Source organism: Telmatherina bonti, assembly GCF_933228915.1.
Source record: "Telmatherina bonti genome assembly, chromosome: 10".
Taxonomy (NCBI): domain Eukaryota; kingdom Metazoa; phylum Chordata; class Actinopteri; order Atheriniformes; family Telmatherinidae; genus Telmatherina; species Telmatherina bonti.
In genome coordinates, this window is record NC_136628.1 from 24,809,801 (window position 1) to 24,836,200 (window position 26,400).

Genomic DNA, 26,400 nt, shown 5'->3' on the forward strand with positions numbered 1-26,400 from the left:
TCCGGTTGGGTCCAGCAGCATAAACTCTGTAATACAAGCTATTATCCAAAACAAATTGAAAAATAAAATAAGAATCAAGAAATACAAGGGGATCATTACATCTACAAAAGTTCCCCTTGGCAAAATAAATTTGCTCAGCAGAACACAGCATCCAGAACATCAGTCTGCTTGCTTAAATGCTGGACAAGACAAAAAAAAAAAAAAAAGATATACCATGATTGTGATTTAGGAATTATGATGCTTTTTGTGCAGGTATCTTAAGAAGTAAGCAAACTTACATTTCATATGAGGTTATAAAACCTAAAATAAATAAATTGTAGTGTTAGTGTTTTACCAGATGACATAAAAACAATCAGCACTTTATATACATACATATACATATACATACATACATACATACATACATACATACATACATACATACATACATACATACATACATACATACATACATACATATATATATATATATATATATATATATATATATATATATATATATATATATATATATATATACACACACACATACATACATACATACATATATACACACACACACACACACACACACACACACACACACACACACACACACATACAGGGCATAGAAAGTGTAGCAATTCCAGGCCCAGACAGGTGTGCTTAAAGAGAATCGCTTCTGATATTAGTCAACAGCACCATCTAGTGTTTATCTATCCATTTCTACCTGTATGTTACGGTATGTGTAACAGATCCAACAGTCTTTTGATGTCAAGTCTTGCAGAGTAACTGTAATAGTTTAGTATAACATACCAATACATGACTTTTATATTGACTCGCGATCCATTCAGTAACCATCATTTGCTCTGTCGGGTTAATGGTTGGATATGGAGCATTTTTCTAAATGTTATATTTTTAAAATAAGATAAAAAGAAAAGAAAATAATCATCACCATTGTCATAATACTTCCACGGGGTATTTAGAAGGATGTTAAATGAAAGTACAGCATTTCCTTTAAAATTTATATTTAGCCTGAAAACATAAATAAAACTCGACGATGTTGTTCTGTTTACTTGCAAGGCCTGTGTAGAGAACCTGCATTTGTTTTACGTGGGGTAATTCAACACAATCACCTTTTTATTTTTATCAAAGTATTATCATGTCAGACGTTTGTATTTGTACTGTGACACTAAAGGGCTGTCATAAGTTAAGCCCGCAATTATCTTATTAATGCATTTTATTTCAGTATATTCTGTATTAAATTTACCTCAGGCATTTAAGAACGGTTTATTCTCCTAATCATTGACTAAACAAATCATAAAACGTAAAACATCAACCTAGCCATAGACCATGACTAAGAATTTGCTTAAAATCTAAAATTTAATTTGTCAGTAAACCTTGCTAATGCTACTTTTTCCAAATTTGCGTTTAAAGCGTCCTAACTGCAGTCATTAAATCACAAACTTGGCCTACTGTTTCATTACTGTTGTCCCAGATAGTAACAATAATCTTTTAATATGCTGCCGTACCTTTGTAATGCAAATAAATGTAAAATACCTCACCTGAAAATCAGGAAAAACATCAGCGGGACATCCTAAACCTAGCTTGGTTTGTCAGTTATGGACACTTGCGTGCACTGCATCCTCTCTGGCTGCAAGGCCTGGAAGAGTAAACTTTACTCACATACCCCTTTCAATTCTAAATAAATTTAAGACCACATGAATAAATAACGCACCAACTACACACATGTGAAAATATGAGCGTTTCATAAAGTCATAAGCGACTACAGCTTTTACAGATTTATATAATGATGGTTGTGTTCCATTTAGTAAAACAAGCCCTGGTCAGCGCAGTGGTTCAATGGTGAAGCTTCTTCTGACTCTAAATGGAACTCCCCCAATTTTCTATTGCAAAAGTGCTTAAAAGTCAAGTATGCAGATTTTATATATAGTCTATGATGCTGAGGGAGGAAAAAAAAATCTTCAAACGAACTTATTTTCGCATATTGCAGGAGGGTTCTGTAATGGTTTATTTTGGTAATTTTGTTTTCAGTGATTGCTTCAGCAGGAATGGAGCAAACATTTAATCTTTTACAGGCATGAAGAAAGGTGTGATGTTTGTAATGAAACGCCATCAGACTGAAATGCACAGGCTTTTATAGCACTATGACCTGGCTTTATTCATTTTTATGGTATCACTAGCTTTTCAGCCATATGGTAAATAACTGGAAGCAGTGAGCATTTAATCATCCAACATAAAAAAAAGTAATACACTAAATATTTGTATTCAAAAAGCAGTGTGGTTATGAGGCTTACAGAGTGTCAGGATCATGATAAACAAGCAAAAAATATTTAGTCAGGCATTATACAAACAGCAACCAACATAATTTTGTGGAACATTATATTAACTCTCTCATATCTTGGTTGCCTCCAGATAAATACTGTGGACTGTGATTTAGAAAAGGGTTAATATATTCATGTAGGCATATACATGTTATGGCAGAACAAAATTATATGAGACTTACAGAAATATAATGAGAATAATAAACTACCCACCTCAGCACCAGAAACAATGAAAATCAGTGCTCCCCTGTCTGATTGTCAACCATTCTTTTGTGCTTGTTCACAAGGGGGTTGTCGCTATAAGTTAAATAATAATTTCTGACACACAGAAAGAATAATTCCGGTACACAAATTTTTTCTTGACTAATTCTTGTCACAGTGTGTGAGAAGGCAGCAGTTTACAGTCTTAACTACCACCCCAAAAAACCTGAAGAGGGGCCGCAGACAGAGCTTAGCATGGCTGAAAAACCTGATTCATCACATCCCTCAGGACAAATTCAAATATTTTGTAGAACCTCCACAAAAAAGTTCACCAAGAGGCAGGATACGAAGTGCCAACCAAACCGTGGCTCACTTTTGCTGTGAGCACCACACAGTTTGTATTTTCTCCTTCCTGAGCAGCACATCCAAATACATTTGCCTTAATTTTGTTTTTCTTTTCTCTGCATTTTCTTTTTGCAATGTGTCTGACAGAAGTTATTTTCTTAGTTCTTTTGGTCATTGGGCAGGAAGTCTAACAATGTAGGAAGAAATAAATACTCTTCAGCAGTTCAAGCTTAAGAAAAACAAAGAAAAAGAACTAAAAAAAAATAAGAGGATCAAACAGTGCATCCTTCAGTCTTGTATTAGCATTTCCCTCCAGTTGAAACTGTGATTGGGTCCATGTGTCAGAGGCAAGATGGGTGGGTCAACCAGCTGCCACACTCCTGTCTCTCCCATTTCCTCACAAGCACAAAACCCCAAGTAAGGAATCTGGAAAAAATAGGGGTAAAATGTTTACACTCAAGGAAAAATATGTGGATATTGTAGGAAACTGTAGAAATGAAGCGCATTAGAGCTTAAGCAGAAAACTGACCTTTCGGACAACTTGGACAAAATCCTTGGAGTTTTGGGGGTTGAGGCCTTGTATCTGGCGAGTGCAAGCCTCTAGGGAGGAAGCATGGGCCACAATCAGGACCGTGTTTCCTGTGTGAAAGAGGTAGAGAACTTAAAGAACACATTCCACACATACCACTAGCTTAGTTTACTGTATGGACTCTGCAGCGAATGACACTGTGTTCAGGCTAGTTAAATGCTGTCTGTGCAGAGATCAGGCTAAATATTTTTAATAAGTGCTTTATAACACTACTATTGCACACAATCCTACCTCCGTGAAAATTTTGCCAATATAAAAACATTACAATGTGACCTCCTTGCTGAGAAAATGGAACGTCTGTTTTACCTGATAAATCTTGCAAATATTTGATGTTTAGTTAGTTTGGTTTAACCTGCATATATGTTAAAAAGAAATTTCACCCAGATTTTTGCACTCTGTCAGGATCTCTCGGGTCACTTGGAAGCTCCTGCTGATGTAGGTGTCGTAGGACTCCGACACTGCCAACTTACTTATGGGAATATGAGGTCTGTGGACAAAGTGATGGTAAGAGGAGATAAAGTTCTATCATAGCATCACAGGTTATGAAAAAAAACGCTATTTTGTCCAAGCTCTCTACCTGTATGTTGTGTCCACACTCAGATTAGCAGCAGCCAGCTCAGCCACAGAGATCCAGGTGGGTAAACATGTGCCTGAAACCCATTTGGTCCATTCAAACAAACCCGGCTCCACTCGGATTTTTATCTTTCCCTCCTGCTGGAGACCTGACACACAATCAAAATTAAAATAAGATGCCTGAGGGGGAAGTATTTCTCAGGAATATCTGTACAGTTACTATATCATTTTGACTAAATCAGAAAGTATGTCGGTGCATTCAGGTTATTTTGATGTTCCTTTATGCTGTCACAAATAAAATGACAGGACTTGGAAAATTTGAAGGTTTAAAACAAAGATGATAGAGGAAAGATTTTTCCTTTCTGACTAAAGTTTTTCTTTTCTGGTACCATAATTTAGTTGTAATCCACTATAGGGTACATGAAGACAAATCCCAACAACCTCAAGGCCAAACTCAGACGACAACATTTATGGTCCATTATTATCAGAAACTTAGAATAATCAAATGGAAACTGAACAGATGCTTGATGTTATCTTGCAGTAACAGTATTAATGTAGTTCATGAAGATGAGGGGTTTTACCCTGTAGAATGTGCTGAGCAGTCTGGATGCAGCGAAGAGATGGAGAGCAGTAAACAAAGTCGACCACTGTGTTGCTTTCCAACAGGGCTTCACCTGAGAGGGGCCGATACACAGGGTGATACCACCAGCATGCTTTGTGATCTTTAATACTTATAGGAAACATAATCCCTGCCTCTTTTAACCATTCTTAAAACAAGAAATTCGGAAGTAACTTTGTTTTGCAGTGGTAAACAATATTCAAATAACATGCAAATGAGAGCTACAGACCTACAAGACGCGCCTGAGTGGATCCAAACACAGTAATCGGACAATCTTTCTCATAGTCCCGGTGGCCACCGCTTCTAGCTGGTAGGCTGGATGGCATGTTGAGATTAGATCGAATGTAACGACCTGCGAAAAATAAAAAAGTCTTACAGAGCAGGAGCAATAACTTCTAGAGTCTCTAATGTCAAACTTTTGCATACAATTGTAATCTCCTGTAGATGCCAACCTTTGGAATCAAAGCACTGAGTGACCCAGTGTTTCCCGAACACCACATCCATCCTTTCACCATGGCGACACACAAACAGTCTCAAATTGGACAAGGAGGCCTGACCACTTGGCCTTGATACCTAAGATTAATATGCATTAAAATCATGAGGTGTTATAGACAACTGAAGTCATTTTTAATCACAAGCTTCTGTCTTCACATCTACACAGGAGCTGCTGCTATAATTTACCTGCATAGGAGGACAGAGGCCAGGAAGGCTGGAAGCATCCATAAAGCTGTCAAGTAGGCTGTCATTCATCTGTCCATCAAATAATAACCCACTCACAGTGCTACCAGAGTTAGACGGAGAGGCACAGTTGAGAAAAGAGTAAGACCTGGCAATCAGATAAATATAAAGTTACTCAGGTAATTTCATCCTTGGGGTTTTAAATAGGACAGTTATAGTCATGATCTGTACTTGTCATGAACCCAGTTCCTCCCTTTCTTACCCATGGACAACCCATGTGTCAGACTCATCAGCACGACTAACATAGTTCTCAGGCAGCAGGCCGGACAGCCCTGTGCCCAGCGAAGTGCCGTACACCCAGCCCTCACTGGCAGTGCTCTGCTCCACTGGAGACATGAAGATGAAGTCTCCCTGCAACAGCTCAAGCTCGTCGTCGTTCTGAGGCACATATGGGTACATGACTTGCAGCGTCTATAGGGAGCAGACAGGTAATAGCCATCAATGGAGAAGTCATCTCAGTTGCTAGGGAAATGGCAGAAGAGAGGCCAAATTTGGAAGGTGCGGGTTCTCAATCTGAAGAAGAAAAAAATTACCTCGTGATTAGCAAAGCGAATATCTCTGGACAAGAGCACAGCCAGCCAATCACAGCCTGAAGACACATCCATATTTTTGGCCAACTTTTCCAAAACAGATAGGTGACTGGCTTGAAAGTGGTATGCCAGAGTGACATGAAGTTGCTTCTTATGGGGCTCAACGTGAACGTCTGGATAAATGACAAAAGAAGCAAAAGTATTCAATCAAATTATAGCAATAATGCCCCATTCACATCCCACAAAAGCTCCAAACTGATAGTAGATGTTGTAAAATCTACTGTAACCACTGATGCTTATACAAGGACGATTCTTCATACTTCCATAACTGTCTTTATATATGGTTAGTCAGCAAGAATATAAATATTCAAATTTATTGGTGCCATCATGGTGCAAAAAAACAAGGCAAAAGGATCTGAAACACAAGATCTAAGCCTATTGGAAAAGACAAATCAAACCTGCTTTTGATTCTGCTTCAGTGGCAAAATCAGAAGCGAAACTCTTAAGAACCTCCGCCATCTGCTCCTCCACAAAGAGCCCGATGAAGGTCGAGGAGGTGTAGAGCTCCAGGGGGAGGGGCATGGGTATGCGACCCTTCCACTTGGCCACAGTGGTCTGCAGAGCGTCAGACAGAGCCTCCACCTTCCCATCAGCACACTGCACACAGTGAAGACACAGAAAACAGGAAAGTCAGCACCAGCACTGAAACATTAGATCTTCAACTTCTTGTTTACTTTGCTAACTGTTAAATAGTTCTTTGTTTTCTGGTTACTGTTCTGGGGGAAAGTATGGGTCAGTTTTGTATTGTTCTATTATTTGAAGCTTTCTAGCATAAAAACAATATATATATGGTTTGGATAGCACAGAATGCCATCAAAATATATGACATCGGGCAAAAGTTTTGACCAAAGACACGTGGATTCTTTTATGTCGGAAAAAAACCCCCACTAACATAAGTCAGAACCCTGATCGCAACCCCATGGTGTCTTGACAGATTTCCTGTTGCATATTTTAGCATTTTATATATAAAAAAGGACAGCATAACAATCACTACCATGAACTTTTAAGGGTCAACTTTGTGCCCACCCAGAGTACAAACTTTCAGAGCAATCCACCGAGTAGAGCCAGCTTCAATAACTTACTGAATAGTCGGCGTGGAAAAACTGAATCACATAATTGAATATTGAGATTTTTTGCTTCACAATTTTCAAATCAATTTTTTTTTTGTTAAAAATTTGTTTGTCATTTTGATTGTTTTTATTGATCTTTTTACTTGTCTTCTTGTGCAGTATAGCAGCAGAATGATGGTCTGGTTCCTGTGTTGTTTGATCCTAATTTAAATCAAGAAAAATGACAAGTAAAAAAAAAAAGTTTTGAAAATTTTTGGGGGTTTTTAGTCTACAAAAATCAGCAATATCGGGGAATCATGAGAATCTCAATTTAAATTGAATCAGCACCCAAAGAAAATTGGAATCGATTGAATCAGGACGAAAACATGTCGTCACTGCCCTTCTGATTCGTACAGTTGGTTGTGTTATTTGTTAGTTAGCTAGAAAGTCATGGAGAAATAATGTCAAGACTTTTACTCCAGTGGACTACAATTGGATTTACATGAACATTTGTGCAGTGGTTAGGCACAGATATTCCACAGCTAGATAGTGGATATAAAATTTCTTCTCTTCAGCCTTGACATAGGTTTGAAGTCTTTACTGACTCTTGTTTTTAATGGAAAGGGTACATGCTTGCAAAGGGTACACGTTTGAAAAAAAGCAAATCAGACAGACTGCACCCACAAAGAGGAACTTGGTTCACAGTCTGAAATGAAGAAACAAGGATTTGTAGACATGGGGAGGTTAACCAGCACAGTGAACATGTTCGATCACTTCTCTTTTAAAGGGGAACACAAATCTTCCCTTTTAGACTTTTTTTTTTTTTTTTTTTTTTTTTTAAGCATTTTAAGGGGTTAACTGAGAAATATCCATGTGAAACAAAATGTGCGACGAAAGTTAGCACAACACAAGCTGAAACCGTGAGACTTACCATGAAAAACTGGCAGAGGGTTATATGCGGGAAGATGTTGTGTGCCTTGTTCTTGCCACAGGAAAGGCGGGACTGCTTCCAGAAGTGTGTGAGCTGCTGCAGCAGCGGCCCACTGGGTCGCAGGTATAACACATACTCTCTGGGCAGTGGGTCATCCAGAAAAGGATCATCCAAATGGGAGAAGAGCCTGGAGCGACCAAGGCATTAAAAAGAAAGTGACAAGTGGGAAATAAGAAACAGCTTGTCAGCAGAGGGCAGTAATATGTTACTGCACAGTAAGACATAACAACAATAGGAGTAAGGTCACTACATGTTGATCATTGATAAGAGTTCCCTGTTATGCATTAGACAATGAAACAGAGTATGTTAACGTGTGTGTTGAGCTCACCAGTCACAAGCTGCCTGAACATTTTTGCCTCCTGTCGAAACTAAGGCCTTCAAACTGCAAAGGGAAGGAGAAGAAACAGATCAAAGCATTATCACAAAATCAATTCTTTTTTTTCCCGGACATGATCATCTCAAGGAGTGTGAAGTGCTTCCACATGACAAAGAACAAAGAACAAACTACGAGCCGTAAAATGATAATAGGCTCACAATAATTAATAACAGACGTGCATTATTCATAGCAGAGGTTCATGAAACAAGTGACACTGATTGAAGCAACTTTATTCTCTGCTAGGAAAATATTAACAAATCTGATTCTATCAGTAATGAAAAAGTGCTCTCCTACTCACAGATACAAATGCCCACACACACACACAGCTTGCCAGGCATCAGCTTGAATCTGACTCCTACCATTAATATGATGCATATAGGTTAAATCTATGATTAAGTAACGACCAGAAGTGCAAGGAGAACATTTCTAGAGCATACCAGCTCAGATTTGTTTAATTTATTTCCCCAGCTGTCATATATATATATATATATATATATATATATAGATATATAGATATATATAGATATATATAGATATTTATACACACACACACACACACACCTACACACACAGTACTGACAAAAGTCTCAATTTAGCCACATTTGTCACATTTCGCACTTCTCTTAAAATACTGTAAATGCTAAGGCTTTGACAGAATTCTTGTTAAATATGTTTATATATTGTGCTATTTCGGCACAAAGTTTCCTGCCAACACCGAATAACTCCCAATTGCAAATCCTCAGTTAACTTAAGTGGTCTCTTTTTCAATTTTGTGAAGAAATTGGATAAAATGCTAACAGAACCGTCACAGCCAAGATTAAAACCAGAAACCTTTTTGCAATCAGGGGGGACAGTTGACCACCACACCACCATGTGGCCCATATGTCCTAATTGATTATTCTCAGAGAATGTGACTCAGGTACAGGTAGAATTGTATGCGTATGAAGGAGAAAATGTAATAAATGTTTACACAAGTTCCATATAAAACAAAATATGCAACTAAATTAGTCTGAAAACTTTTGGTTGACGTTAGACAACACATAAAATGCGGCCTTGAGCTTAAATGTAATGATAGTAATTAAAAATAAGGAAAGAAAATTAAATGTTTTCATGTCCTAGCAGCACACAATCTGTGTCGTTTCATATCTGTAACTTTTTAAACCACCTTCTTGAACAAAAATGAGTTGATTGCTGCATTACTCCTGAGTGCTCAAAATCTAATTAGTGTCTTTTTATAAAACCTCTGGTATTGCCGGCTGCCTCTGAAGGGATCCTCAACCGATCCGCTGATTTCTGTAGCTTTTATTTTCTGAGCTTTGACAGGTCTAATGCGCAGTTTCTATATGTGACTGTAATTCTGCACCTCTTTCAGACAGTCATGATATACTTATCCATCACTTCTGTACACATTTCTCCTCAAATATTTGACACAAGTTGCTTTAGTCGCACTTCAGTTCAGTGTAAGGAGCCGAACTCATTTGGGGCTCTGTGCATCATGATTAATCGTCATTTCTTTCTTTTGTGCATCTGTTATTGCTGAACAACTAGTAAATAATCAAAGACTGTGATAACCATTGTCTCCAGTGTTTTTACCCTTTAAAGCCAAACTCTAAGCAATGAGACTCCATCTCCTTTCAGCTCAAGTTCTTTGTGCATTATGTGAAAATAAAGCGCAACCACAAGCCAGTAAATCATTCATTCATTGCATTAGCCAAACAAAAACAGAACCCCGCGCTGTTCCATAAGACAGCAGTCCTTTTCACAGCTCTGTAAAATACAAATCTACCATCTTGCTTTAAGACTGAGGCCTGTTTTTTTTTGTCGTACCATTGTAAAATTGTAAGTTGACTTTATTCACAAAATGATACAAATATGCAGCAGCATCTCTATAAGTGACAACGCTGATCGTGTTCAATGTGCTACTGTAGCGTCCAAATTCAATGAGCTATTTTTAAATATGTCCCACTGAGAGGGTCCTAGATACAGAGAACCCCAAACCCTGGGGCAGAGTGCCCTGACAGAGCATAGGATGCAGGACTGGAGCACCAAGCATACAGGATCATGACAGATGGCTTATCCAGATCCCATATAGCATCCATGCAGACAAAAATGCAGATATATGCAGGACAAACTTCACATAAATATCAGCTACAACACCAGTACAAGCAGAGAAACTCTCCGCTTCATTCATCTGAACTGACCTCCCACAATCAGATGCAACAATATATTAAATGACCCAGTTCCTGACATGCAGAAGGCTTAAAACACAAAGCTATTTGTTGGCAACAATCGTCTTATTCTAAGATTCCACCGGGAAATACAAGCAGGACAAAAACAGGGATTTTTTTTTTTTTTTTTTTTCTCAGGAAGCATGACGGGATTACAAACAGATGTGACTGAGGCATCACAAAACTCAAATCCAGGCTACAACGTCCGAATGATTGCTTCTTATCTCAGTGGTACTTTATACAAGTAAACCCTTGTGACATGAAATAATAGAAAGGTGTTACACAGTGTTACTACAAACCTACAAATGCGATGCAACAGCACTTGCATTTAATCTGTTCTTTTTCAGGCTTCTGAAATGAACAGAAACCTCGTTCCAGGCATAAATCTTTGTGCAGTGTTTAGTAGCGGCTGCAGAGGTTTTGTTTTGTTACCATTTATACAGCAACGTGACACCTAGTAAATGGCTAAACCTGTAGTTAACTAATATATAAAGAACCACAGAAATCTGACCACTTTAATGTCAGATTGTTGCTTTGAGAAATGCTTGATTAAAGATTGTTTATTTATTAAACTGATGTTTAACTATTAAACAACAGACGCTGTTTTTAAACCACAGAAAAGTCATGCTAGCAGGAAACACCATACAATATATCAGGCGCCCATTTGCTTGCCATGCATCAGTAGCAACAACGTATCTGCAGCTTAACTAGCAGTTTAAGAATTGGATCTAACCGAAGGGTCAGAAATGTGGAGACCCCAAACCCATACAGACCAACTGCCACTACATCCTGTCACTTAGCACAGATAGAAACCAAGAGGAGGATCTTTTCCTGCCAGCTAGTATTCTTGGTGTTGTTTAATGCCACAGATAAGACCTTTTTTCTTTTTTTTCTTTTTTTTTTTTACTGAACAAAGTTTAGCTGTTAGTGCATCATTTCTTACGTGTAACAAAGATATGGCTGAACCTTGTTGGAAGCCACCAAAGTTTGGAAAATGTTAAGGCCTCTGTTCTAGCAGTCAACAAGTCAAACTTTATCTATAGACAAACGTCACAAAAGAGGGCAGAGAGTACATTAACTTGATGCACGTCGTCTTCAAATTGACTTTAGCAGCTGAGTAGTGTATAAGACTTAAAGTGAGAACCTTGCAAAGTGCATAAAACTACCGGTAAGTAATAGAAGAGGATACCTAATGTTCCTAATGTATGAAAATATTTAATAAGCAGGATTAATCTTAAGCGCTTGATGCTGTAATAATTGATGATCCTGTATGTAGGTCATACATGAGGCTGGTAGATGTTTCAACTACTGGACTTGGAAGGATGTCTTCTTCTTGTTGCCGTGAAAACCTTTACTGAAAAAAATTACCCCGAGTTCCACTGATTCACGTAAAAGATGTAAATCATGTCATGTACAAAAACCAATGACTATCATGACTATCATCCAGTTACTTCAACTTGTAATATCTGGACAGTATACAGAGAATGGTGTGGAGGCCTAAGGAATCACTAAGGGACCATTTCCATTCAAATCAAGAGAACAGGGTACCATTCTTATTTCAGTGTGTCATATTGTAAATCGCAGCATCTAGGATACTAAACGCCAAGCTTAGCCTTGCAAAAATCAAATACATTCCTATTGCAGTAAAACTTAACAGCACATCTTATAGCACACTTACAAAGTATCAAGTGAGTCCACCAATTTTCTTTAGCAACAGAAAGCTGAATGGGAAAGATTCATTTTGATACTGAAACAGCTTCTATTTGGGCTTCTGGATTCTGTAAAACTAACTTCCCAAATAATTCATTTTGTTAAAAACCTGCCAAGAGACTAACTTTTGTCCAATTAGCCTTCAAGAATTGCTATCCAGCTCCACAATCTTGTCCAAATATGATCAATATGAGTTGTACAAAAACCAACATCGCAACAGCGGAATGCTAAACTCAGTCTCACACAGCTGTCCACAAATAAATGGATGATTTGTCCATTTGTTCAAATACATGCAGTCAATATGCACATAGCATTCATAGAACAAAAGGTGCTTTAACAAAGAAATGAGAATGGTGTTTTTAGCTATTTTTTTGTGCGTGTAACCATGTAATTTCTGCTAAGCAGCAGGTGGAGAGAAGAGAAGAGTAGCTGTGGTTTCAGGGAGTTGCAGCAGGTTAGCTACATAGACACAGCTGCAACTTATTGGTAATCGCCCTGTCTGTCTTTATCTGCAATGGTGTGTTGAAACCCTGGAGTGAAAAGGAAGCAACCTGGGCTGACTGCAGACACACATTTTGTAAAATAAAGTTGGCGCAAAACAAGGAAGTTTGGGTATACGTGTCTGCTTGCTGTCAAAAAGGTGTACCCACATAATGAGTGGCATCTGAGCGTGAATATTAAATAAAAACGCGTGCTTCAACTCAAAACAGCAAGAAGATGACAGGACCAGCTCTGAATAGGGTGTCCGATAAGAATAAAGTTGTTATACACCACCAAGCACATCTAACAGAAAAATGTGTTATGGATGCTCGCACTCACAACTTTCTGTGCACAAGCTCTGGACTTGCTGCATAGTGCTGTGCTAGCAACGTTTTTCTCCTACTCAGATGAAGGATCTGCAGGAAGAACTGTTTTTGTCGAGATGAATTTTTATATGAACCACAACTGCTGAAGCAGTAACGGAAAAAGTTTCTTTAAAGACAGTTCATGACAAAACCAGAGCAAGTTATTTATACACTACATTTCCTGTTCAAAGATAATTCAAGATAAAAAAAAAAGATTAGTAAATGTGAAGGTTAGAGCTCTCTCTGGGTAAAGAAAATCTACTGACAGTGGCTTTGGAAACACTTTCAGTTCGCCACATTTGGCAAATGTGGTCAAGTCCTGTTTTGACCCCACTAAAGCTCAAATGTTCAGGCTGGCTGTATTTTGCATGTTTTGCGTGTTTGGGTTTTCATGCATGTAAACATTCTCTGGACTGTTTACTACATCTAAGTCAGACATTTTCCAGGCTGCTCAACACACTTGATGTAGCAAACCTTAAACATAAACATCTAACTTTTCATATTAGGCATGAAAAAAGAAAGAACATCATAAATTAGCAGACATTCTACACGCAAATATATGTACATATAACACTTATAGCTAGATGCTCCCAAGGGCCCCTCCCTCATTCGGCTTTACAAGTGAAGCAACATTTCCTGTTTACAAGTTAAAGGCAAACACGTATCTCAAACCATTTATCACACCAGCATTGAGCAAACCATTTCTGCCCAGCACTCAACAGCCCACCCAGATAACATGCTCAAGTTAGTCAAACTCACACCTGTCTGGTCCACGGCACGTCAAACACCAAATTTTACAGCAAACTTTTCACTTAATTGCAACTCAAACTGATGCATTTAATTAAAATTCTTGCATCTAATAACTTTTCAACTGTTTTTACAGATAAGATGTTATGTGTACAATCAGTGCTATCAGCTAGGTACTAGCCTTTGTCCTGATTATGATTACAAAAATACAAATAGATAAATACAATTAAAAATCATTGCTATCACATCTTAAATGGTCATTAATTAACATGTTTAGCATAATTTTTTAACCAACACTTTTTTTCTTTTTTTTTTTTTAAATTGTGGGGAGTCAACACTTTTGCTAGCAGAATGCGCTAACATCTTGAAGTTAGCGCATTCTGGTTTTGTAGCTAAAGATAACTTGTTACATAATGTCTTGTTACATACTGTTCATTTGAATCCATCTGTTTTTAAATAAGAAACTGAACCTGTATTACCTGTTCACTGACTGCATCACTAAATTTGGTGACATTTCTCACCCCTTCTAGGACTTATCAAAAAATGTAGCATCACAAGGAAACATTAATCACCTATTAATGTGAGTATAGATTAATTAAAAGTTAACTTTCTTTTGAAAATCCTATCATTTTAGCCATTTAAAATGGCATCAATGTAGGGTGTAAATACCCAGAAGGAGGTTGTCTTGTGCATTTCAATTCAATTCAACTTTATTTATATAGCGTCAAATCACGGCAATGCCATCTCAAGACGCTTTACAGACAGAGGGGAAAACATAATGAAGGCCAATTCATAATAGCCTATATAAGGAAACCAACAGATTGAGTTGAGTCCAACTCAATCTCCCATCCTGAGCAAGCACACTGGCAACAGTGGGAAGGAAAAAACTCCCTTTTAACAGGAAGGAAACCTCCGGCAGAACCCGGCTCAGGACAGGCAGCCATCTTCCTCTGCTGTGTGGGAGGAAGAGGACAGAAAGACAACAGACAACAGGAACTGCTACTCCCGGCCAGGGAGACCTGCTGAGACAGGAGACATACATGTTAATGATGCAACACTGTTATGGGGGGGGGGGGGGGGGGGGGTAAAAGATTTCTAACTTTCTCTTTAGGAAGTCACTTTAACAGCATATCTGCTGAGAGAGGATTTTCTCAGACAGGAACAGAGTTTTATTTTACTAATCTGAAGCAATCTTTGAAAATGCACAAAAAAGAAATGTGAACCAAACATTTCTCCAGATGGTTTCAAATCAAGAAAAAAAAAAAAAACTCAGCTGATTCCAGGCAGTGATGGTGCAGGTTATGCTCAGAGAGGCTGTAGTTCTATACACTAAAGATAAATACTTACCAACCAAGAGTACTGTAGGAGTTTTAACCTTAAAAAGAAAAACTGACAGCATATACTGTCATTTACAGAAGAAAACATCTTTTCAGCATTGCTTTCATCTCTTTCATCTGGAATATTTGATTATATCAAGGAAAACACCAGTTAGTCACATGCATTTATTTACCTGCTCAAAAGGTGAAACACCTAGTGACTCACACCATTTTAATGTTTGGTAGATCACATGTGATTCATAAAATTGTTTCCGTTTCCCTGAATGGGAATTAAGTCTTCTTTTTAAAAAAAATTTGAAACCACTTCAAGTTAGCAACACGGGTTTTTGCCACTTCTATTTTCCTTTTCTCAATAATAAAAATCCAACTAATACTTCAGTTGGACTTTAATAGTTAAAAAATCTGAATGTAAATTGGAAGGGGTTGCAGCTAATGTGTCGTCTTAATGGATCATTTCTGGCTGTCTGTCCCTGACTGAATCTGTAAATGAGAACAATTTCAACAAGAATTCAGCTGTAGTATAACAAATAAAAGCAAAACCTATTAGCAGACGGCTAACACATGACTAATAAACATGCATATCTAGACAGTATTTAAGCAGATTTAAGATGGATTCCACTGAAAACACTCAGAGCGAACAAACCTAATTTCCACCCACATTGGGATTTCCACCCAATCTTGCAGTCCTACATTAATTTTATATGTAAACACTATTAAATTCCTGAATCCATTGATAATGAATCCACAGTGCCTTGGCTATTTGGTGTTTATTGCACGATTATATCTTAGTTTGTTCTCTTGCATTGATTAAATTTCCAAAGATCCCTTATATTTTGCCATAATTTTGCCCAAGTCTAGATCTGTCTGTGATATCTTGTAAACCCTACTGTGAACCTCTCCTGTATTTTGGCCAAGCACACAGAACATTTACTGTGGAGTTACACCACCCTTTCTCACAACATTTTTTTTCTTTTTTTGTTGCCAACAGACAGACTAACACTGGTAAAAATGTTACCTTCTTGGCAGAGGCAATTATTTGCAACACTGATTTCAGGGTTGTTATTAGTGTTATTTGTTGTTTTCACTATAAACAGAGCTTAACTAGCTATTTAGTCATGTTTAGATGGATATATGCTGCACTGGGCTAACTTATTTCTGTAGTTTCATATTTACCTAGCAAACAAACTTGTATTGATGTTCACTTTTTGTTTAGTCAGCATATTCACTAACAAGGCCAGCCCTTGTGTTGTACACTCATGAACATTTTTTCCAGCTGACAAAGCAGCATCTCAGTGCCACATCTCCAACAAAGCTAGCTGTGTGCAGCCGGTGTCATCTCTTTTCACTTCATTATATCTGAACAAGAAAGAACTAAAGCCCACAAGGTCAGAGCAAAACAAAGATTAGCACAAGTAAAACCATTAACCACAAGAGCATTTGTGTCACTGAAGCATGCTGATGATGGCGCTCACGGAATCATTGTGTCTATCGGAAAGGTTCCAAAACCTAAGATGTATTTCCCTTTTTTGAGTGACATTCTCACATTGATAAAACAAGTGGAGAAAATGTTTAACCATGATTACTGTAAAGGAGGCCCAGTGACAAGACTGTGATGCATCACCAAATTCTCCTTCAAGTCCCAGGATGCGTCATACAGAATGGAGAAAACGGTGAGCGTTTGAGAATGGAAATAGTGGGTGGTTGGCAGGCAAATTAATGCTTTTAAAAAAACAACACAAAATCAAGACACTGTGGTTTTAATACAAGCTAGAAATCTAATTTTGAGACACATTGACTGAAATTTAATATGCCAAAAGGTTAAATGAGCAAACTCCTTTTTGTTATACTAATCTGATCAATAAACTAGCATAATGAAGGCTGTGGTCTTCCAGTAATAAGAAAGATAGTTCAGTGAGTACACCAAACAACCAGCTAATATAACTACAGATGGTGTGTAAATCTGATTCAGCCTCCCTCAAACTAACATCTCTATAGTCTGCTCTGTAAAGGTCATGAGCTACTTCCGGAAATGAGCAGCTTCCTCTTGGCTGTCTTGAATACAAGCTTGGAGTTTGTTCTTGTTGCGTGCATTGGCACCAACCTGTCTCATGTATGCAGAAGTTATGCTTTGTTATTATTTTGTACAGCCTTCACATTAAACTAAAGAGGTTTCTCGTGATGCTTTTTTGCATGTTATACAACAGTTAAATTCTGGTTAAGAAAGGGGTTATGAAACTAATGCAAGTAGGAGAACAATGTACTACAGTCAGCATGCACAGTGGCTTCCTCTTTAACTCAAGAGGCTTTACATCAGACGGGGTAAAAAAAGAAATGTGAGTTTGGTGTTTATACATTTATTTTGGCTAGATCTATTACAGCCCAGTACCCATGGTGGCTTTTATTCCGTTGCAAAAGAAAAGCACAATGAAGTCAAAACACAGTGACAAATTAATCCATTTTGAATACATTAAGAAAATACAAAACAAAAAGAGTATGTAACGGCAATAAGGAATAAAGCGACTTATCACTTAAGATAAGGCTACACATCCCATAAATTCAGTGTCATTTGCATGACCAGATGCACATTTACTTGTTTTATTGCCCTCTTAGTTAAACTAGATGTTAAAGGAGCTGCCACTAAATCACCTGTGGATATCTACCATCCCTTTTAAACCTTGAAAAGCAGCTTTATAAACTAAATGTCTCATGGAAAATAAAGACAGATCTATTAAATGTGTTATTAATAATTGGAAATATAAGTGGGATTTCAGCCTATGCTCTGCATTATAAGAATGAGATAAGAATGTTGTTGCTAAAAGAAATGTGCCGTTTAAATAATTTAAAAGAAAGTGCACAAGCCTTTTGATGAAAAAAAAAAAAAACAATGACGTGAAAGGTGAATTGTCTTAACCGTACTGATCTGAAGTTACTTGTGACTGGTCTAAAGTGCAATGTTCATTTGAATGCTTTTAATACCACACAGAGTAGAACAGCATCAAAACACCTTTAGAGCAGGTCCTCTTTCATCACTGCATTTTGCTAATCAACTTCCTGCTGTTCTCACTCACAACTGTCCCATTATCGTTGAGAGTAGCTAAACAAAATAAACCTGCAGACAACAGTTTGTATCCTGTGTCGTGTTCAGATGTGTCAGGTTTTCAAAGCCACATCTACACATCTGTAGGACAGACTCATCCTATTTGCATGGCTAGCATATAAAACCCGCAGACACCTGCTTACCTTGGCGTTACAAAGTTTCTTGTAAGTTAACCCATCAACATTTGCCTAAATATTCAGTGCTCTTGGTTTATATTTTCACTTCTTTAAAATATCAGTAGCTGCATCTTTCCCAAGTTGTTTGGGTCTTCAATCAGCAGAAACTTCCCGGGGTGATTTGTGTTCATAGAAAAGCAATTTTAACTCTACAAATGTGCTTTGTATCAATCTGATCACATATCCTCATAACACCGTGGTCCTTTGCCAGTTTGCATACCCACAATCTGATCTGCCGATCGGACAAACCTGGAATGATTCTTTCTTATATTTCTTGGAGGACTAAAGCTTCAACTCCAAATAAATTAACAACCTTGCAAGGATCTTTTTGGGAGTTTATGCACACTGCTAAAACTGCACAGGAGAATCTTGAGGCAAGAAAGCTGCAGCAAAATGTTTATATTTAACCAGCGATACAAGGCAGTACTACACAATTACATATCGGACTGCAATTTCATTAAAAAAAAAAAAAAGATTTTCAGGAATGGTGGAGATTCAAAGCTAAAACATTACAGCAATACCTGACTGTTCTCAGTAAATCATATTATTGAGAGTCATGCAGAACACCAGACGACTGAAGCATTAAAAGAAGGTCCTGGGATACGCATGAGACACTTTGATGATACTCAACTTTCACTGCAGCCACTGGGTGTTTTAGTAAGTTTGTAGCATCAAATCTTCAGCGACATAATGTTTGAGAGTGCAGAGCAGCAAACTACAGAGGTAACCAGATGAAACTCTGCTGTCGCGCATTCAGCCAGATTGGATTTCAGTTCTGCTTCCAACCATCAGCATGGCGATTGCGACCACTGACCATCCAACTATCGGATTGCTTTAGCCAATTCCTGGATGAGTCAGCAGAAAATCCCCCTCAGTTAAAACAGAGAGGCTGTATCTGCGAGTGTGTGTTGAAGATTCATCTTCCCTTCCGCCTGACAACAAACCCTCAAATATCAAAGATAAAGAAACCTTTGTTAATGGAATGACTGATAAACTAATTTTCCTATCATCACTCTCCCTCTTCCACTTATGAAAGGGATCTAACAGAACAATCTGATATATTTGATATTCCTTTTTATCATTTACATTTATATGGTGAAATCTGCAGTCAGAAGGGAAAAAATAAAAAGTGCCCAACACGGATAAGTTCCTGAATGTCTATCCAAGTGTCTGAGTAATGCATCCCTCACTTTCTGATTTAAAATGCAATTTAAAGTCATTATAGGCTATTATGGAAATAATTATGTTGAGTGACTATACATCAGATTTAGTTTTAAACACTTCCCTGATACAAACAGTGCTGTCACCATTGATATATACGTGTTAGGTGTGTGTTGCCAATTTACTGCATAATCCCTAAATTGATCTCTGTAAATCAACAACTAGAATTTCTCTGAATGTGATTAAACCTCTGTAGGCTCACTTGTACTGAGTTCAAGCCATTCATATGTGTATATTAATAGATTTAGTTATAGTATTGACACTAAATTAACCGATCAAAATGTCTGAGTTGTCAAGGAAATAGATGCAAGTCTGCAAATGTAGCAGATCTAATTCATATTAAACAGAAGTGAATTGGATTGGATTGATTGCATACATCTTGCAAAGATTACAACACATATCAGACTCCCTCGCATCAATCCCTGCCACACTTCCATCGCATGTTTTACACACGGAGTCTGAAACAAGGTGAGAAATGCAGAATGTGATTGCGACGGAAATGACTGCCACCTCAAATAAATGAGAATTATTTCAGGTTTCTTTTGAGACATTGGAGAGGAACACGACACATACAAAAGGGTCTTTGTAGAAGACAACGTTGCCAAACTCTTCAAGGTTATTATATTATGTGGGAGCCAGTGACAGCCCAAACAATAAGAAGGAACATTGTGAGCATGGGTTATGTCATTAGGTAGAGTTCATACGGTAGGACAAGGCAGAAATTATAAAACTGAGCACTGCTGAAATAAAGATTTAATCTCTTTTAGTGGTTTACTCTACAAACAACACTTGTACTCAGGTGTAAAGGTATGCTAACATCACAAAGAAAATATATTGACACTTAGCATTTTTTAAGGATTAATTGTTGAATCAACATGTTTTGTGTGGGACAACAAACAAGAACCTGGCAGACTACACACTGTCCTTTTTTATTAAATATATTACCTAATCCACATACAACAGTGAGAGGCCAATACAGCTTGTTTCCTGGAAACCTCTCTGCTTGAGGATGAATGAAAAGAAGTTTTAGGGGCACAACCAGAAAATGCCCACGAGATCATGTTTTCATTGCAATATAGTGAGCGTAAGACCGGTCCTAAGGTGTTTCACAAACTAAATAAGTAGTTGTCTTAGTGTGTAGCATAGATCCCCACCACCTTCCCTGGAACACATAAGGCAAAGAAAGAAACCTTGTCACATTGACATACGTATAAGCAAAGTAAAATATGTCATTAATCTTGTTTTGCTTTCCCTTCGTTATTAAGGAGAGAACCTATAGACAAATTATACTACAAATTGAAAATAGTCACTTAAAACCCTACAGCCAAACTATGCTGTGGAACAAACAATGCAACTGTGGATTCAGGAGGAAACACCACTTGAAAGGGGGTCATTTGTGAGGACCCCACAAGCTTAACAAAAGATAACATGCCAGCAGAGCAGCCTGTATCAGCTGCAAAGATGCTTCAGAACAGCAGCTGATGAAAGACTGAAACACGCAGAGATGTGGATAAAACAAACTGCTAATTTCATGGATTTTGGTCCGCACGTCAGCCTAGTTTTACCAGTATTTTTGTGTTTCTGTCTATGTATGTGTGTGTGTGTGTGTGTGTGTGTGTGTGTGTGTGTGTGTGTGTGTGCGTGTGCGTGTGCGTGTGTGTGTGTGCGTGTGTGTGTGTGTGCGTGTGCGTGTGTGTGTGTGTGTGTGTTTGTGTTGGGACAAAACAGTAGCCAACTCACGCCCTGGTCTTGGGGAAGCCCATGGACACCAGCACGTCAAGAGTGGACCCATGTTTCACGGTGCTCGGACGGCTCTGGCGCTGCCTCCGCGGTGTCACTTTGGCGTACAGGTCCTCTTTCGCTGCCATAACTCACAGCTCCATCAGTTTTTCAGGTCCACAGTCACTCCGGTGTATTTACATTTATCGGAAGATTAAAATAATAAAATAGGAAGGATGAAAATTTTAAAGCTGTTCACACCGGGCTGGCTTCTGGTAGACGGAAGCATAAAGAATCCACGAAACGCGGCGAGGAAGCGAGCATGTTTTGGGTCCGACTTGGATCAAGCTGCCTCCTGCTCTTGACGGCGCACACATGAAGTCAAAGCCATAGAGAGGGGCTTCGGCCACGTGAAGTCATATCTAGCCTTTCAGCCGCGTCCCCCGACCGAGATTAACATATCTAGCTGTTGTCTGCCCCACACATCCGGTGTAGTGAATGAGAAATTAGACGTGACGGCACAAATATGATGTCTTGTTTATGAATGGAGTCTGAGTGAGCGGAGCTTTAGCCTGTTAAAAGGTTGCAGCTCCCACTGCGCGCGCTACCCCTTCAGTTAAAGGGACCGTACGCGAGGACAGGAAATCTTAAACCAAGGAAGCCTGAAACTAATAGTTGCACTCACCCTTTCCCGTGAGACGTGTTTTTATATCGCTTGAGCAAAAAGGTAACTAGATCTTAGTTGTGGCAGTGCGATGAAATGTCACGTGACAGGGCTGGATGGTGGAAAAAGTTAGCCACACTTCCTGTCTGGGGAAAAAAAAAAAAAGATGTGAGGATTTGCCGCATGCGCAATACAGTACCAGTAGAGCAGCGCGCCATCATCAGTTGCCATGGTGACATTAACACAGCTTGATGCGTTATTAAGCCCGAGCACCTTGGCGGTGCGAAGGCCTATCGTAATTGCAGTGTTTATTATTATTATTATTACTATTATTATTATTAATTTTTTTTTTTTTTTTTTTTTTTTTTTTTTTATTCGGACACTTCGTGTGCTTTTTTGGAGGCCTGAACGTGCTCGAAAACTCACCAAATTTTGCGTACCCCCCCCCCCCCAAGGGAATACGAAAAATTTGATATTTTGAGGTGCTCCAGAATGTTTGGGCGAAACTGAACGAGAGCGCCACCTATTTTAGGTGCCCCGCCACTGCATGTTGTTAATCTTTATGAAAATTCATACACATGATTTACATGCTAGGGCGAACAAAAAATCCTTTTAATGTCATGGTGAAATGTTGACAGGAAGGCGGCCATTTTAGGTCAAAGTCAATATTTTGGCGTTTTAGCACCTCGCATTTTAACGAACTCGTCCTAGGGCTTTTATCCCACTGAGCCACAAATTGCTCAGGATGTTCAGGAGGCATGTGTGATTAAATGTTGTGTTATTTTTTTTAATTAGGAGACTTAGTTTACGAGGGGCGGGGCCTCAAAGTTTGATGTCTCGCCATGAAAAATTAAACGGATATAACTCCCACATAAAGCAACATTTCTGCACCAAAGTTGCTAGATATGATGGCAGTCCCCTCCTACAGAGTTCTATATGTCAATATTTTGATTATGAAATAGCCACCCCCCCTGGAGGTCAAAAGTGTTGTTTTTTGCTCACACACCCATAACTCTGGCTTGGTGGACACCACATGGCCCAAATTCACTCAGGCGTCACAAAACATGTTGGTGAAGAGATCTGGTAAATGACGTTGCTCTACGCTGCACGGCGTGCCCGTGACGCCATGGCGAAGTTCCATGCGGCGGCGTGACATCATAAATCACTATAAAATTCTCAATTTTGATCTGATCACCCTAAAACTTATAGGGATTAATAAGGGATCAGTCCTGAACAGATTAATGTGACCATTGCTGGTGTAGACCTAAGCCCCGCCCACTTACAACAGGAAGTGGTTTTTTCCACGTTTGAGGGTCATGCTTCTAAGCAAATGGTCCCAAACACTTGAGACTCCTCCAAAACATGTCAAACCCTTTCATGATGCCACAATAAAAACCTCAAGTTGCTACGCTAAACGGCACATGGCGAATGGCAGTCCAACGCCATGAAAGAGGAAGTACCTGTGACCAAGCCATGGAACCTTGGACCGCCACCATACTTGCCATGACTGATGACAGTAAGGCCCTGAACTAAGGAACATTGAAACATAATGAAATAAATGGAGCATGTCTCCATAGCGCCCCCTACAATATTTCAATCAATCAGCCCCGCCCACTACATGGACCGACATGGATAAAATTCAGCACAGTTGGAGAACCTGCCAGTACCTTCAAAAAAGTCTCTTGGACATATGGGCTAAATCCAACAGGAAGTCGGCCATTTTGAAAAAGGTGCCATTATGGGGGTCATTTCTTTGACATGCATTTTAAACAACTCCTCCTAGGGATATTATTCAACTGACACCCAGCTTGCACAGGATGCTCAGGAGGCATGTGTGATTTAAAGTTGTGTTATTTCTTCTAATAGAAGATTTAGTTTAGGAGGGGCGGGCCCTCAAAGTTTGATGTCTCTTTAACAAAGACTTATTGCTAAAACTCCCACATAAAACAAAATATCAGCACAGGAATCGACACATTTGATGCCAGTCCCATGCTGAACAAAATCTACAATGCAATAGTGGGACTATGAATTAGCACCACCCCTTGGCAACAAGTGTCTGATATCGTGAACCAGGAAGTACCTGTAACAAAGCCATGAAACCTTTGATCTTCACCATACTTGCCATGAGTCATGACAGTTATGTCCTAGATAGAGTAAAATTACAATATAGTGGAAAAGATAGTAAAAGGCTCCATAGCACCCCCTACAATATTTCAATCAATCAGCCCCGCCCACTACATTGACTGACATGGATAAAATTCAGCACACCTGTAGACCCTTCCAGTACCTTCAAAAAAGTCTCTTGGACATATGGGCTAAATCAAACAGGAAGTCGGCCACTTTGAAAAAGGTGCCATTTTTGGGGTCATTTCTGTCATTTTCTTTGCCATGCATTTTGAGAAGTTCCTCCTAAGAATTTTATCTAACTTTAACCCAAATGAGTCAGGATGCTCAAGAGGCATGTGTGATTAAAAGTTGTGCTATTTCTTTTAATAGGGGATATCATTTAGGAGAGGCGTGGCAGCAAAGCAGATGTGATGCAATGAAAACTGACATAACTCCCACAAAAAACAACCAACCTGCACCAAATTTGCTACAGATGATGCCAGTCATATCCTTCACATTTGTGCATGTCAATAATTAGATGATAAGTTAGCCCCGCCCCTTGGTGACAGGAAGTGACCCTTCATAAGGCCTAAATGGCCTGAAGTGCAGCCAGACTGCACTTCAGGTTGAGAGAGGCATGGGAAGGATGTTGCCAGGGGAGGCGGTGGCATTATGCCGAGTGGCGCCATGGTGCGAGGGCCTATATCACCGCTTGCGGTTTTAATTTAATATGGATTTTCATGTCGTCCTCAGCTAGTACTCAAAAAGTGTACTATTATTTTTTTTGTGAAATAAGCAATATGGGCAATTGAGAATACTGTGATTGGAACAAGTTTTTAAAATATATTTTAGATGCATGCTTTATTTTAAACACAAACTGAATGTTAATAATGCGGCACGTGTGAATTGATTCATAGTAATTAGATTGTGTGTACATACATATACAACAACAAATTACAATTACATGTAATTGTATGTGGAATAAAGATGTTAATATTGCTAGAAAGTAATTCATATTAAAAAGCAGGAAACAAACAAGTACATGCAGCCAGTTTTCCTAAGCTTCCACATATCAGAATTTGCTCTGAGAATTGGTAAAGTAACAAATGTACTTGCAAGATGAAAGCAATGTTTTCTTTGGTTTTTGCCCAGTTTATATCCATGGACATTGTGATGTATTTGTAGGATAGGTGTTTCCACAATTGTTGATTCAGATTTATTTGGTCACATCCCAAATAAACTGATCAGCATAATGCCTATTAACTTGTGGACATATCAAACATTGGAAAGCAGAACTTTTAATGGTGTAATGAGACTACTGAAGTGAACACATCACATTGGTCTGTAATAAACCTGTAGTTAGCTTTTCTTGGATTCTTGACCCTTCCAATTAACTAGCTGGAAGTACCTACAATGACTACTCACATTTGAATACAACTGATTTACTTTTAATCTTATTACTATTGCCTTTACACAGAAAAACTTTATTCAAAAGTGCAATCATACCACACAAACAAAACTAATCTTAGAACACTTTATTGTATGCACATATAGCAAAGTTAGATTGTTATCTTTAAAATTTCTACCAAGGGAAAAGAAAACATACCAGAAAAACATGTATTCAAATTTAAATAACGAATTTCATGTTTTGAAAAGTCATGATATGAATTGTTAGAACCAATTAAGCCACTTTAAGTACAAGACTTGAGTATTTGTACATAGTGAGGACGAATTAAATAAATGGAATAAAATTTGATTGTTTGAAGGTTCAAAAAGAATTTAATACCAGGTGTTAGCTGTAGCAGAACTGACAAACCACAACATTCACAAGTCGGAGAGTGTGAGCAGAGGGCACGTTATTTACAAAAACCATAATCTCATACAACTGTCACAAAAAAAAAAAAAAAAAAAACCCTAAAGCACACAGAAACAATGTTCGATTGTAAAAAATAGGCCAGCGGCCTAAATGGGTGACTACTAGTCACAGCTCATTCAACTAAAAACTATATATGTACAAAACTGGTCACTTTTCTTTATCTGTAGTTTAAAAATAAAAATCCTATTCCTAAAATTGGACATTTGAGACACTACAATTAACAACTTGTATCACATAAAAACAGCACACAGAAACTCCAGAAAAAAAATATCTTGCTGA

The 26,400-nt window shown here is 38.4% G+C and overlaps 1 protein-coding gene across 1 annotated transcript; it reads right to left on the reverse strand.

Moving 5' to 3' along the window:
- Positions 1-2,133: 2,133 nt before the first annotated feature.
- LOC306761731 (ubiquitin-associated and SH3 domain-containing protein B-like) lies at positions 2,134-22,089 on the reverse strand. The gene is made up of 14 exons (XM_079248002.1): positions 21,497-22,089; positions 8,348-8,401; positions 7,960-8,146; positions 6,378-6,576; positions 5,923-6,092; positions 5,592-5,800; positions 5,333-5,477; positions 5,104-5,224; positions 4,881-5,003; positions 4,614-4,706; positions 4,037-4,181; positions 3,840-3,946; positions 3,400-3,509; positions 2,134-3,296 (listed from the first exon to the last, which is right to left on the reverse strand). Exons 1-14 carry the CDS (start codon positions 21,622-21,624, stop codon positions 3,159-3,161), a joined length of 1,929 nt encoding a protein of 642 aa, XP_079104128.1. The 5' UTR covers positions 21,625-22,089; the 3' UTR covers positions 2,134-3,158.
- Between the last annotated feature and the right edge of the window lie 4,311 nt (positions 22,090-26,400).